Below are 12494 nucleotides of genomic sequence, written 5' to 3' on the forward strand. Positions count from 1 at the left end.
GTAGACTCCGAAAAGGACTTTTGAACTGACTGGATAGAGATAAAACCTTTAAACATTTTATTTCTCACCTTCAGAGGCATCTTGGTGTGTTCATTAAGCAAGGGGACATCAAATACCAGCCTCCTCAGCAGATGCTGCATCATTGAAGGCCTGAGCTTTCTGCAAATTATTAAGATGACATACATTAGCTGGCTAATTGCATTGCCACAAAAGTATGAGCAGTATAAAAACATAGCTGACCAAATGATGAGTGTGACTTAATTATAATAATTTAACAGATGCACAGAAGGTCAACTTGCTCTTAATACAAAACAAAGCAAGAAAACAGCCAAAAGACTAACAAATCCATTTTAATAAAAACAATGACAATGATAAATAAATGGATCACACATACTGTAAATGTCTTAATTAAAACTCTGTTTTGATTCCAGTCTTACCCACAAACAGCCAGCAGACACTCCTCTATGGCGTCCCTCTGGGCCTTAGTGAGGCAGCACCCTTTGGACAGGCGGTAAACCGTGTGGAGGAGGGAGTCGATCAGTGAGGCAAACGGCTCTGTCCCCGCAAACAGCGGTGCACATTTAGTCAGGAGAGGCAACACAGCTGTACACAGATACCTGTTGAGGGCAAGTGCCATGTCTGTGGCACTGAGAGCAACCTGATACGAACAAAAAAACAAAACAGAAAAAGGACATTTCTGTGTGTAATCATGTTTAGTCTTTGAAAAACATTCATTCATTCAGTGGCTGAGCAAGACCACAAGTCAAATGTATTTTTAGTTGTACCTTTGGTACAACTAAAAAATAGAGCTCCACAACAAACCATTCTTGGGCCCTTACTGTCAAATTTAAGAAAATTCCTGCTAAATCTTAATTAAATTTTAATTCAGTAAAGCTAGAAAGATATTCACGGATTTTAAGTTGGTCAGTAAAAACACTGACAACCTTTTCTTTGTAGTTTTGTCAGTTAAATAAAGGTTCAAACAATTTCACTACTTTCTCTTTGCTGCAATAATCTGGTTTTTCCTCTGTCAATGAATGATGATACTTTGAGGAAGTGGCAGAATAGAGGTATTACTGCATACAAAGATTTATACATTGATAATAAGTGCACCTCTTTCTCACAGTTGTCCTTGAAATTTAATCTACCCAGAACTTCTTTCTTTAAATACTTCCACATCTGTGACTATGTGAAAAAATAATCTGTGCTCTAAAGCTTTTCTCTGAAAACAGCCACCTGCTGTCGTTGGAAATAAGAACAGTAAAACTGCAGGCTCGAAATCCAAAACAATGATCGCAAACTGATTAAAACACTCTGTAGCACTAAGGGGAGCTAAGGGAATTTGGTGGTAATTTCATCAAATGTGCATGATTTGCACATTTGTCATTTTGAACAACTTAACAATTAAAATACTAATTAGTTCAGCTTTAAGAAAATGTCAAACAGCAAATAAGTGGTTAAGAAGCCATTTAAAAAAAAAAGAGGTTACTGTACAGAGAAACACTCACAGTGTCCAGAGAGGCAGCAGCTCTCAAGTCAGGTAAGAACCCAACTTCCAGCAAGTGAAGCAGGAAATTCTGGTCTTCTATACCATAGACCCGGTCCAGGAACAGCACCATGGCTGCTTTATGATCTGGACAGAAACCAGCTGACATGTCTGGCTCCACCACCATCCCATCTGTGCAGGCACAGGTACAAACATACACACATATTTACACACAAAAAGAACAAGATTTGTGTCTGCACATTATCATCCTTGATCCTATACTGGATCGCTGAATGTCAGGTGGGGTGGGTGCTGGTGGGTTTGCTTACCTTTAGCTAGGTTGGGCATGGAGAATGGAATGCTGATGACTCCCACCAGGTCTTCAATAGGGATGAGAGACCTCAGAATGGCTCTGATACGGATTGCTTCACCTTTACCTCCATGGATTAGCTGATACAGAATGGTCAGGTTAGCCTGTGTATGTACAGTATGTACATGCATGAGTCTGTGTGTGTGCTTGTGTTTTGTCACTCACATGCATTTCTGGAGCACAGCGACCCAGCAGGTCAATGAGGGCAGCATAGAATGTCATTATGGCATTCCCTATGTGTATAGTATCATCTTCCCCTTCTTCTAGCATTTCAACACTACACACACACACACACACACACACACACAAGTAAGCATGTAAACAATAATATTTCACACAACTGAATACTTAAGCTCACTTTCTCCCTAAACACATTTGAATTTTAAATTCCATTTTTTTCCGGAGGGTTAGTTTTGTATTGAACCATACTGTGAGCTAACCCAACTAACCTAGGTAGCCATGGCTTTAGAGTTGCATTCTATCTCCCTCATGATCCAGTAAATATGAGACCATCCTTTACAAACTGAAGTGACAATGGCATTACCAACATTTTCAGCATGAAGGCTCATAGGAGTCTGTGAGCTTTCAGCAGGCTGTTTGGTAAACCTAACTGCACTGTTTCTACTCCAACCTGTATTATAAAGAGAATATTTCCTTCCCATAATTCTTCATTCAGACAACAAATGACTTACAGTGTGCTGATTTCTGTTCATTCAGTAAATGGACATGGACCAGGTTAGAAGAGAGATCAAATGGATGTTTACAATTGTACTGAGTTATTTTAAATGACCCCTCATAAATAGAAAGAGACAAATACAGTCTAAATGCAGCAAGTTTTCCTCCTTAAATTATCAGTATCTAAAACTAATGTTGTCTTACAATGTCTTGCTGTTCTCAGATGTAGGAGAGGGACCATCTCTGGAGGGATCCTGAGAGATCTTAATGGCTTCTTCCATGGCTGCCAACAACCCATCACCACCTTCGCCTCGAAGAGCAGGGCCAAAACATTCTGGTCGACGAATCAGAAGCCTCACCACAACATTGGCATTCTCCTCAACACTTTCACCTGACCACAGAAAAGTATCATACTTGATGCCAAACACATCTCCTGCTGATTTCGTAGGCTTGCCCACTTACAAAGAAATGAAGGGTCTATAATTTTTTATCATAGGTTTATTCTAAGGGATAGAAACAGAATATCAACACAAAATCCCCAAAAAGCACATGATACAAATGTTATAAACTGAGTTGCATTTCAGTGAGTAAAATAAATATTTAATCCCCAAGCAAAACATGACTTAGTACTTGGTGGAGAAACCCGTTTTGGCAATCACAGAGGTAAGATGTTTCTTGTAGCTGGTCACCAGGTTTGTGCACATCTCAGGAGCCATTTTGGTGCACTCTTCTTTAGAGATCTTCTCTAAATCCTTAAGGGTTCTTGTCTGTTTGCCGGCAACTCGAAGTTTCAGCCCCCTTCATAAATTTTTCTATAGGATTAAGGTCTGGAGACTGGCTAGGCCACTCCATGACCTTAATGTGCTTCTTCTTGAGCCATGCCTTTGTTGCTGTGGTATGTTTTGGGTCACTGTCATGCTGGAAGAGCCATCCATGACCCATCTTCAGTGTCCTGGAGGTTCTCATCCAAGATTTTACAATGCATAGCCCCATCCATTGGCCCCTCGATGCGGCAAAGTCGACCTGTACCTTTAGCAGAGAAAGCCTAATGTGTTTGACTGTAGGGATGGTGTTCTTAGGGTCATACTCAGCATTTTTCTTTCTCCAAACACGGCGAGTCGAGTTGATGCCAAAGAGCTCAATTTTGGTCTCATCTGACAACAGCACTTTCTCCCAATCCTTCTCTGAATCATTTAGATGTTCACTGGCAAACTTCAGATGGACCTGTAGATGTGCCTTCTTGAGGAGTGGGACCTTAGGGGTGCTGCAGGATTTCAATCCATGGTGGCGTACTGTTTTACCAATGGTTTGTTTGGTGACTGTGGTCCCAACTGCCTTGAGATCATTCACAAGCTCCTCCTGTGTAGTTATGGAATGATCCCTCACTTTTCTCATGATCATCCTTACCCCATGAGGTGAAATCTTGCATGGAGCTCCAGACCGAGGGCGACTGATGGTCAGTTTGTATTTCTTCCATTTGTGAATAACTACTCCAACAGTTGTCTCCTTCTCACCAAGCTTCTTGCTGATGGTCTTGAAGCCCATTACAGCCTTGTGCAGGTCTACAATCTTGTACCTTTCCTTTGACAGCTCTTTTGTCTTGCCCATAGTGGTGAGGTTTGAATGGAAGATAGATAAAGTCTGTGGACACGTGTCTTTTTAACACATAACAAATTGTCATTAGGAGCACCTTCTTAAATTGACAGGACTAATTTGGGCACCACTTGAGCACATACCCAGTCTGTGGGAGGCAGAATTACTGTTGGCTGGTAGGGGATCAAATACTTATTTTACTCACTGAAATGCAACTCAGTTTATAACATTTGTATCATGTGCTTTTGGGGATTTTTGTTGATATTCTGTCTCTATCCTTTATAATAAACCTATGATAAAAATTATAAACCCTTCATTTCTTTGTAAGTGGGCAAACCTACAAAATCAGCAGGGATCAAATAATTCTTTTCCCAACTGTACTACACTGGTGAAGAGGAACAACAGTTTGTAGTTGAAAATACAAATCTGATAAGCAGTATAGTGGATGAAAATATTAACTTGTGAATTCAAACTGTTTAAATTTTCACCATTGCAGAAGACAGCAAAGCGTAGGAAGTCAAGGTAGCGTTCTCCCTCTACAGGGTTCCAGCCAATGTCAGGGTATCCTTTACGCACCAGCATCACACAGCTCTGCAGGCCACAGCCGGCGAGGTACTGCACCACCTACAGAGGCAAACAAAGTTGAAAAGTGGAATGTTTTTAAACTGAAAGTGATTTCTTAGATAATTTTGTAAAGACTAATATTTAAACTTCCACACTTGCAAACTACACTTACTAACTGACACAGCCATGATCACGAGCTAGATCAGGTCACTCTAAGATGAAGGGATTGCGTAGTAGAGGTAAGTGCACTAAATCAAATTACAAACTGGAAGCGGTGGTGGTGATGCTGAAGTTACGTGATTGTTGTGTAGTTTGTTTTGCCTAACAATAGATTTTTACTGCTGCTGATCGTAGTCGGGTTTCAAAAATCATAAAAGTGGTGTTCACTTGTGAAGATCATCTTGCTGAACAAAACTGTGCAAGTTTCCAAAGCTTTTGTACAATCCAAAAGCCTATGGAAAAATCCCACTGGCTTTTGTCGAAGGAACCACGGTGATGTGGACTTCTGGGTTAACCTACAAAAATACTTCATCCCTATAGCACTCTATGAAACAACCACTGAATTTTAGCCATATTTTATCATACCTTGTCTTTGTATGTCTGTCTGTCTGTTTGTGGTTAGTCCACCTCACCTTCTCCAGGTCTGGTTCTCTCAAAGCCAGGGCCAACTCATTATTATCCATGACCGATGCTGCAGCCACATCTAGAGGAGTAGAGCCTCGCATGGATGGAGATGCTGAGAAGAGGAAAAGAATTACTATGGAAGCAAGTAAAGACACAAGGTGTCCATTATGAAAAAAAACAACAGAGGTGCACCACTCTGATTAAACACCAAATAGTGTCTGAGCAATAAGGGAAGAAACTATAAAATAGAATAAAAATAGGTTAAAACGAAGTTCTGCTCTAATAAAATAGTTTCATAAGGATTCTAAATTCTCAGTGGAAAACACACAGTTAAGTAACCATGTGGCATTTTCACACATATCTTTACAAGAAGAAAATAATTACAAACTTAAGAGAACACTCGAAAAATTGTAAGAAAGGAGAGTACAAGAATCATTTTCAAAAATATGGTGAATAAGAGAATTTATTGCGTTTCTTACATACTTTATAACAATGAACAAAACTATTAGAACACTCCCAGATGAAGTGAATAATGCTGATTCACATATATACTTGTCACTACTTTTATGCTGTATCTCACACTTGTATTGCTAGTTTTACTATACAGTAGCTCTCACTGAAATTGCTTCAGTTTTGTTAAATGGAACAAAACATTAATTAATATAACATATTCCATATATCAAACCTGAAAAAGAATCCTTTAATATTATATTTTAAAAATTTATACAGTAAAGCCCGAAATTATTCATACCCCTGGCAAATTCTGACTTAGTTACTTTTATTCAACTAGCAAGTATTTTTTGACAGGAAATGACACAGGCGTCTCCCAAAAGATAATAATACGATGTATAAGAGACATCATTGCGGAAAAAAATATTTCTCAACCTTTATTTACATTTGAACAAAAAGTTATTACAGCAATCAAACACTTCCTATAATTGCTGACCAGCTTTTTGCATGTCTCCACTGGTATTTTTGCCCATTCATCTTTAGTGATGAGCTCCAACTCTTTCAGGTTGGAGGGTCTCCTTGCCATCACCCTCAGCTTTAGCTCCCTCCACAGATTCTAAATTGATTCAAGTCAGGACTCTGGCTGGGCCACTGCAAAACATTAATGTTTTTGTCTGCTAACCATTTCTTCACCACTTTTGCTGTGTGTTTTGGGTTGTTGTCATGCTGAAATGTCCACAGGTGCCCAATGCCAAGTTTCTCTGCAGACTGCCTGATGTTGTTGTGGAGAATTTTGATGTATATGTTTAGTGTGATTAGGTTCCCTGGTCCACCGGCTGAAAAACACCCCCAAAACATTAGGTTCCCACCACCATGTTTGACAGTGGGGATGGTGTTCCTAAGGTTGAAGGCTTCTCCTTTTTTACGCCAAATGAAGGCTATATCATTGTGGCCAAACAATTCAATTTTTGTTTCATCTGACCATAAAACAGAAGACCAGAAGTCTTCTTCTTTGTCCAGATGAGCATTTGCAAAGGCAGAGCGGCCTTTTGTGTGCCTTATCTGGTCTGCGTCCGTGGAACCCAGCGGTGTACAGTGTCCGTTGGACTGTCTACCTTGAGATGTTGCCACCAGCAGAGCCCAGATTTATCAGGATGGCCTTGGTGGTGATCCTTGGATTCTTTTTTTACCTCTCTCACTTTCCTCCTGGCCTGCACAGGTATAACTTTTGGCTTCCGACCACATCCTCTGAGATTGTTCACAGTGCAGAACGTCCTGTATTTTGTAATAATTAGGGGTGTAACAAATAACCAATATGAATCGGAAAATCGAATTTGAATTAAAACAATACGAGTCCATCGGTAGACGAAGTCCGAATCGGGCCAAATGTGCGCTGAATCGGTTGATGGCCCCATTACAACATTATAAACCGGTTTGATGTTGCAAAGAAATAAACACAGCAGCATAGGACATGTCAGTGCATGCCGGTTAGTTTTTTAGTTTTGCAGCCTTGTTCCGACGTAACCTGTGCGCCGGCCACGGTAATCTTGCGACAGCATGGCGGACGCAGTTTTTGAGCCAGGTGGGCGCATTGAGGGTAACTGCGGCCGCCTGCATGGACGACAACACGGTCTACAATGCACCGCCAAGCTTAAAGTCAAAGGTATGGAGAAAAGGTAGGAAGGTTTGTAATAGTGTGTACATGTGTGAGTGTACCACGCATATATTGTCTCAAAGAAAAACTAAAAATATATTACTTTGATAGTTGTTTTCTGTTTACACATAGTGAAATGGCAGTTTAAAAAAGTGAAATGCACTAGTGCAAGATTTCTTAACGTAGATGCATGTTAATTTACAAAAGAGCACTTTACAAGCGCTTACAGTTTGCCATTTCAACCTCAGTAACTTATTGTTCTTTGATCTGAGGCTATACAAATTTTTCCAGAAGTTGTATTTCTTTCACCTTGTTTAGTTGTTTCTTTGGCTTTAATTTGTGCCAATAACGAGCTTGAATATTTTCTGTTATCAGAGGGGCTTTGTAAAGTTCTCAAAGTGTACTGTTACACTAATGAACATGGCATGTTGCTGAATTCACATGTCAAAAGTACTTGTTCTCTGTAGTCTATAGCAAGCAATTTCACATTTATAGAACTGACTTATGTTGCTTCACAATGTAAAATGATCGTCTGCTTTAAACAAACTATCTGATTGCATCATACCCCATTGAATCGAACCGTATCATAGTGTAATCATATCGAATCGAATTGTTCCATTTTAAAAAGTATCGTTTCCGAATCATATCATAGCCCATGTATCGAAATCATCTCGTATCGTCATGTATTGGAGAGATGCACACCCCTAGTAATAATACTTTGCACTGTAGCCACTGGAACTTCAAAACATTTGGATATGGTCTTTTAGCCCTTTCCTGACTTATGAGCAGCCACAATGCGCAACCACAGGTCCACTGTGAGCTCCTTTCTCTTAGCCATGAATGTCCACAAACCACCTGCAGAGTGTTGAGTTGATTAAAACAGCTGTTCGTAATGAATCAGTCTAATTAGGATGCTTTAGAACAGCTTGGACTATTTGGAATGGTATAGAACTTTAGATTTTCCCATAGACTGTGACAGTTTGCAAAGGGTATGAATAATTTTGGACATGCCACTTTTTGTTCAAATGTAAATAAAGAACGTTCTTCAGTCAAGCACAAGCTTATCCAGTGCCTTTCTGTTCGGAGTTTGCATGTGGGTGCCTGCGTGGGTTCGGTCTGGGTACTCAGGCTTCCTCCCACAGTCCAAAGACAGTTCTACATCCACAATAATCATTGTTTTAGACGTGTATGTATCCTCTATTGTACATGCTGTCGTGGCAAACATGACAAAAATGTGTAGGCTAATTTTTGAATGAGTTGGCTTTGTGGTGTATGATACCACTGTGAAAAAGATATACAGTACGTAGATATCAAATACTATGTATGTCACTAACTTTAACATGAAACACCTGGGTGCATCATGCTTTGTCACAGTATACAGCTATTTCCACTGCTTTCAAGCTAAGTTTCATTTAGCTGAACAGTTTTTAAATTGACTCAGAGTAATAGCTAACAATCTACGAAATAAAATAATAGTTATAATGCTGACAACAACAATGTTTTATTAATGTATGTAGTCACTTTCTTCATTGCTATCCTAACCACAACCCATCCACTGTAAAACCTGACACATGGCAATATCACCACTTTACCCGTAGCCAGTCAAGCTAGAACAATGCCATGCCAGAAGATTTCTGTCTTGTTTTGTCAGTTGCACTGATATTTTCAGGTCCATACTACCACCTAAGTAGTTTCTGTACCTCCAGACCTATTTCTGAATAAATAAGGAGCAAATGACATAACTGGCCCCGCCCAGTTTGCACTGATTGACAGGCACTGTCTTACTGCTGAAAAATGCCATTATGAAATAATTTGGAAAAACACTGGAAGCATGGCATTTTGAAATAAAAACAGCTGAAATTAAATAAAGGGGGATCTATAATAGTCATATTGTGAAAACAAGCACAATGACATAATTTAAAGGAAGATTGGGAAGACTTTTTGGCTAAGAAGTTGAAAAACACAACAAAAGCAACACAAAGGATAAGAGACATGCACACGCACTCACCAAGGCCAACACTGCTGTTCTCCAGCAGGTAGCTGAGATGGTCAAACATTGCTTTCTGGTTCTGACGACTGATTCGACAAAAATAACAAAGAAACCGACAACAATTGGCCACCATTTTAGGAAAGGCTATTTCCTGTAAAAACACACATCATATACAGGGTTGTTACACAAATATGCACCAAATGCTCTCACTGTAACTGGTATATTTTGCATAATGTTTTATCATCACTTAGTTTATTTATATAAATATGGTTCAGGTTTTAAGAACTTTAATAGATTAAAGTTTGAAAAATGTCTGGAAAAACACCTTAAACAAACTGTAAAGAAACCTCTGTGATAGCCTATTTATTTAAAGTTAAGGCAGTAGAACTGGGTAGTTGCAAGTCTCTTTACACCGACCTATTATTATTATTATTATTATTATTAAGGCTGATAATGCCAATGGTATCAGAACTGTGCAACAGTGCATTGCTACCTTTTGTATATTGTTGCTTACAGTGGTGGAAAATAACTAAGTACATTTATTCAAGTACTGTACTTTAGTACAATTGTGAGGTATCTGCACTTTACTTGAATATTTTCATTTTCTGTTACTACGACTTCACTATGTTTTAGAGGCAAATAAAATAAAAAATGTACTTCTTCCTCCACTACATTTATTGTATAGCTTTAGTTACCAGTCACTTTTCAGAATCAAAATAAAAAAACATAGTAATCATAAGACCACTAATCTCTGGTGGAAAATTCACAAGTTACTCAGCAGTAATTCACATTAAACTATATGAGTTTGTTAAAGCTAACTCGCCCTTTAACTAACAGCAAGTATGCAGTTTCTGCATACTTCATACCTTGGAGTCTCCTCCACCAAGAACATTGACCATGACCTCCATGACAGTTTCATGCATCCCCAGAGCTCTCATCAGATTAGGATGCTGGTAGAACACCTTGTTGTTCATGATATCACTGCAGAGGAACATACAATATATAAGGAAATGTCTTATCCTTTACTTAAAAATAAACTTTAAAAATCTTAGTTTTTGACACATTTATTATCACAATAACCCTTCACCACTGCTTCATGGTTTGATTCTTTACCTGTAGGTAATATTATTGCAAAATTGACACTTCTTAGTGTCTTATTGCTAAATTCCATTTTGGAACATGTCAGAAAAAATCTAAATAATGTTATGGAGACTGTGAAGGTGATATCAGACCATGTTGAATTTTGGGTAAATGTGTCATGCCTAGGGGATCACGCTCCTTATCTATCATCACTGTGCCCTCCCAGTTTGACAAACCGTGTGATTTAGCAGAGACTGCACCCAGATTCTGCAAAACTGTTCATGAGCTTCTTATAACTTTTAAACTCACAGTCCAAAAACAAGCTGCAATCCAACTTTGATCTGCCAAGTCAAATGGATCTATGTTATTTATTGTTATTAGTTTGTCCACATACTCTTTCTTGGCATTATGATTTAATTTTGCCTGGTAGGGTCCTTTTTTTTCTCTTTCCCCTTCTCCATGTCCCCCCCTTCTACAGATTTAAATGGTTTAAACTAATTTTTATGCAAACAAAACAAGTATGTGTGCAATTAAACATGGTGCATACCTCTGAACATGGAGTGAAGCACATTCTCTAGTCAGGAAATTATAAGGTTTAGTATAATTATCTTGAATATATGATATACAGTATGCACACATACCAATATCAGGTTAAAACATTACTAAAATTTGGCTAAATTATAAAAGCCAGAAGTGGTAATAAATGAGCAGCTACTGTATATAAGCTGGCTCTTATTTCTGCTTGAGCCAAATGAACGCCATTAAAAAGAGGTGGAATATTCAATTTGATATTTGACTAGGCAGTCATATATCTTACAGTGTATTGTAAGTGTCAAATACTAAATAAGAAACAGTATTAGTATACATGAAAATAAAGAGATTAACGCATAATTACAGTGTTAAAGAATTATTTTCACTTAGATCACCACTGATATTTATCCAGTTCTCCCATGCCTGTTTCATGCCAACAACAAAAAGGGCTAGGGTGAAGACATACTTGAGAACATACTCACCCCAGCCCTCTGATCATCAGTTTTTCCTCCTCTCTTCCCATACGGACACTCAGCAGGGATCTGATCTGACCCAGAGCAGCCAACAAGTTGATGGTATCCTCAACTGATACTGCGTTTATAGTGTAAGTCTTAGGAATAGCCCGTACCTGGACAGTGAGATATAAAAAAAAAACAAAAAACATTTCCTTTGCTGTTAGAGACTTGAAACTTTGCTGTGAGAAGTTGTACACACAGCAGACAATTTAACAGAAAGAATTCTCCCTCCCTCTATGATTTCTCTAGTCATTTATATTATTCTCTTAAATTCCATCCATCCATCCATCCATCATCTATAGCACTTATCCTGTATAGGATCGTGGAGTGCAGAGCCTATCCCAGCTGACAATGGGCGAGAAGCAAGGTACACCCTGGACAGGTCACCAGTCTATCACAGGGCTGACACTTAAAGACTAACAACCGCACACACCCACACTCACTCCTACAGGCAATTTAGAGTCACCAGTCAACCTAAGCTGCATGTCTTTGGACTGTGAGAGGAAGCCGGAGTACCTGGAGAGAACCCACGCAGGCACAGGGGGAATATGCAGACTGCACAGAAAGGCCCCGGGTGAGATCGGGCTTGAACCCGGAACCTTCTATGCTTGCTATGAGGTGACAGTGGATATGGAGTTTGCAAGTTCTCTCTGTGCCTATGTTCTCGCGGTTCACATGCATGAGGGGCATCCACTGTAAAAACAATGCCAAATTAAATATGCAGATTGAGTGAGTCCACTGTGGCGATCTCTGGCAGAAAGCAGTCAAAGTAAAAAAAAAGTTTTAAGAAGAATAATTAAAGATCTAATTTGTGTGATATCCTACTTTGTGACACTACTGTACTGGTATATTTTCACAAGATGACTAATATGAATATTCAAAGTTATGTTAATATTTTCTTTAAAACCAGCAGTTTATATATATAGGTGCAGCTCAATAAATTAGAATATTGTGGAAAAGTC

The 12494-nt window shown here is 39.0% G+C and overlaps 1 protein-coding gene across 7 annotated transcripts in view; it reads right to left on the reverse strand.

Annotated features, from left to right (window-relative positions):
- Window positions 1-12494, reverse strand: part of ryr2a (ryanodine receptor 2a (cardiac)) — a 252899-nt gene that overhangs the window by 100518 nt on the left and 139887 nt on the right. For all 7 annotated transcript variants that reach the window (XM_020611714.1, XM_020611710.1, XM_020611711.1 and 4 more), the window contains 11 exons: window positions 11500-11645; window positions 10273-10387; window positions 9425-9557; window positions 5321-5424; window positions 4613-4748; window positions 2736-2922; window positions 2022-2133; window positions 1816-1936; window positions 1509-1678; window positions 438-658; window positions 69-159 (listed from right to left, as the gene is read on the reverse strand). In XM_020611714.1, the coding sequence (XP_020467370.1) occupies window positions 69-159; window positions 438-658; window positions 1509-1678; window positions 1816-1936; window positions 2022-2133; window positions 2736-2922; window positions 4613-4748; window positions 5321-5424; window positions 9425-9557; window positions 10273-10387; window positions 11500-11645 (1536 nt within the window). The remainder of the gene's footprint in view (window positions 1-68; window positions 160-437; window positions 659-1508; window positions 1679-1815; window positions 1937-2021; window positions 2134-2735; window positions 2923-4612; window positions 4749-5320; window positions 5425-9424; window positions 9558-10272; window positions 10388-11499; window positions 11646-12494) is intronic.

The sequence above is a fragment of the Monopterus albus genome, unplaced genomic scaffold (assembly GCF_001952655.1).
Source record: "Monopterus albus unplaced genomic scaffold, M_albus_1.0 scaffold117.1, whole genome shotgun sequence".
Classification (NCBI taxonomy): Eukaryota; Metazoa; Chordata; class Actinopteri; order Synbranchiformes; family Synbranchidae; genus Monopterus; species Monopterus albus.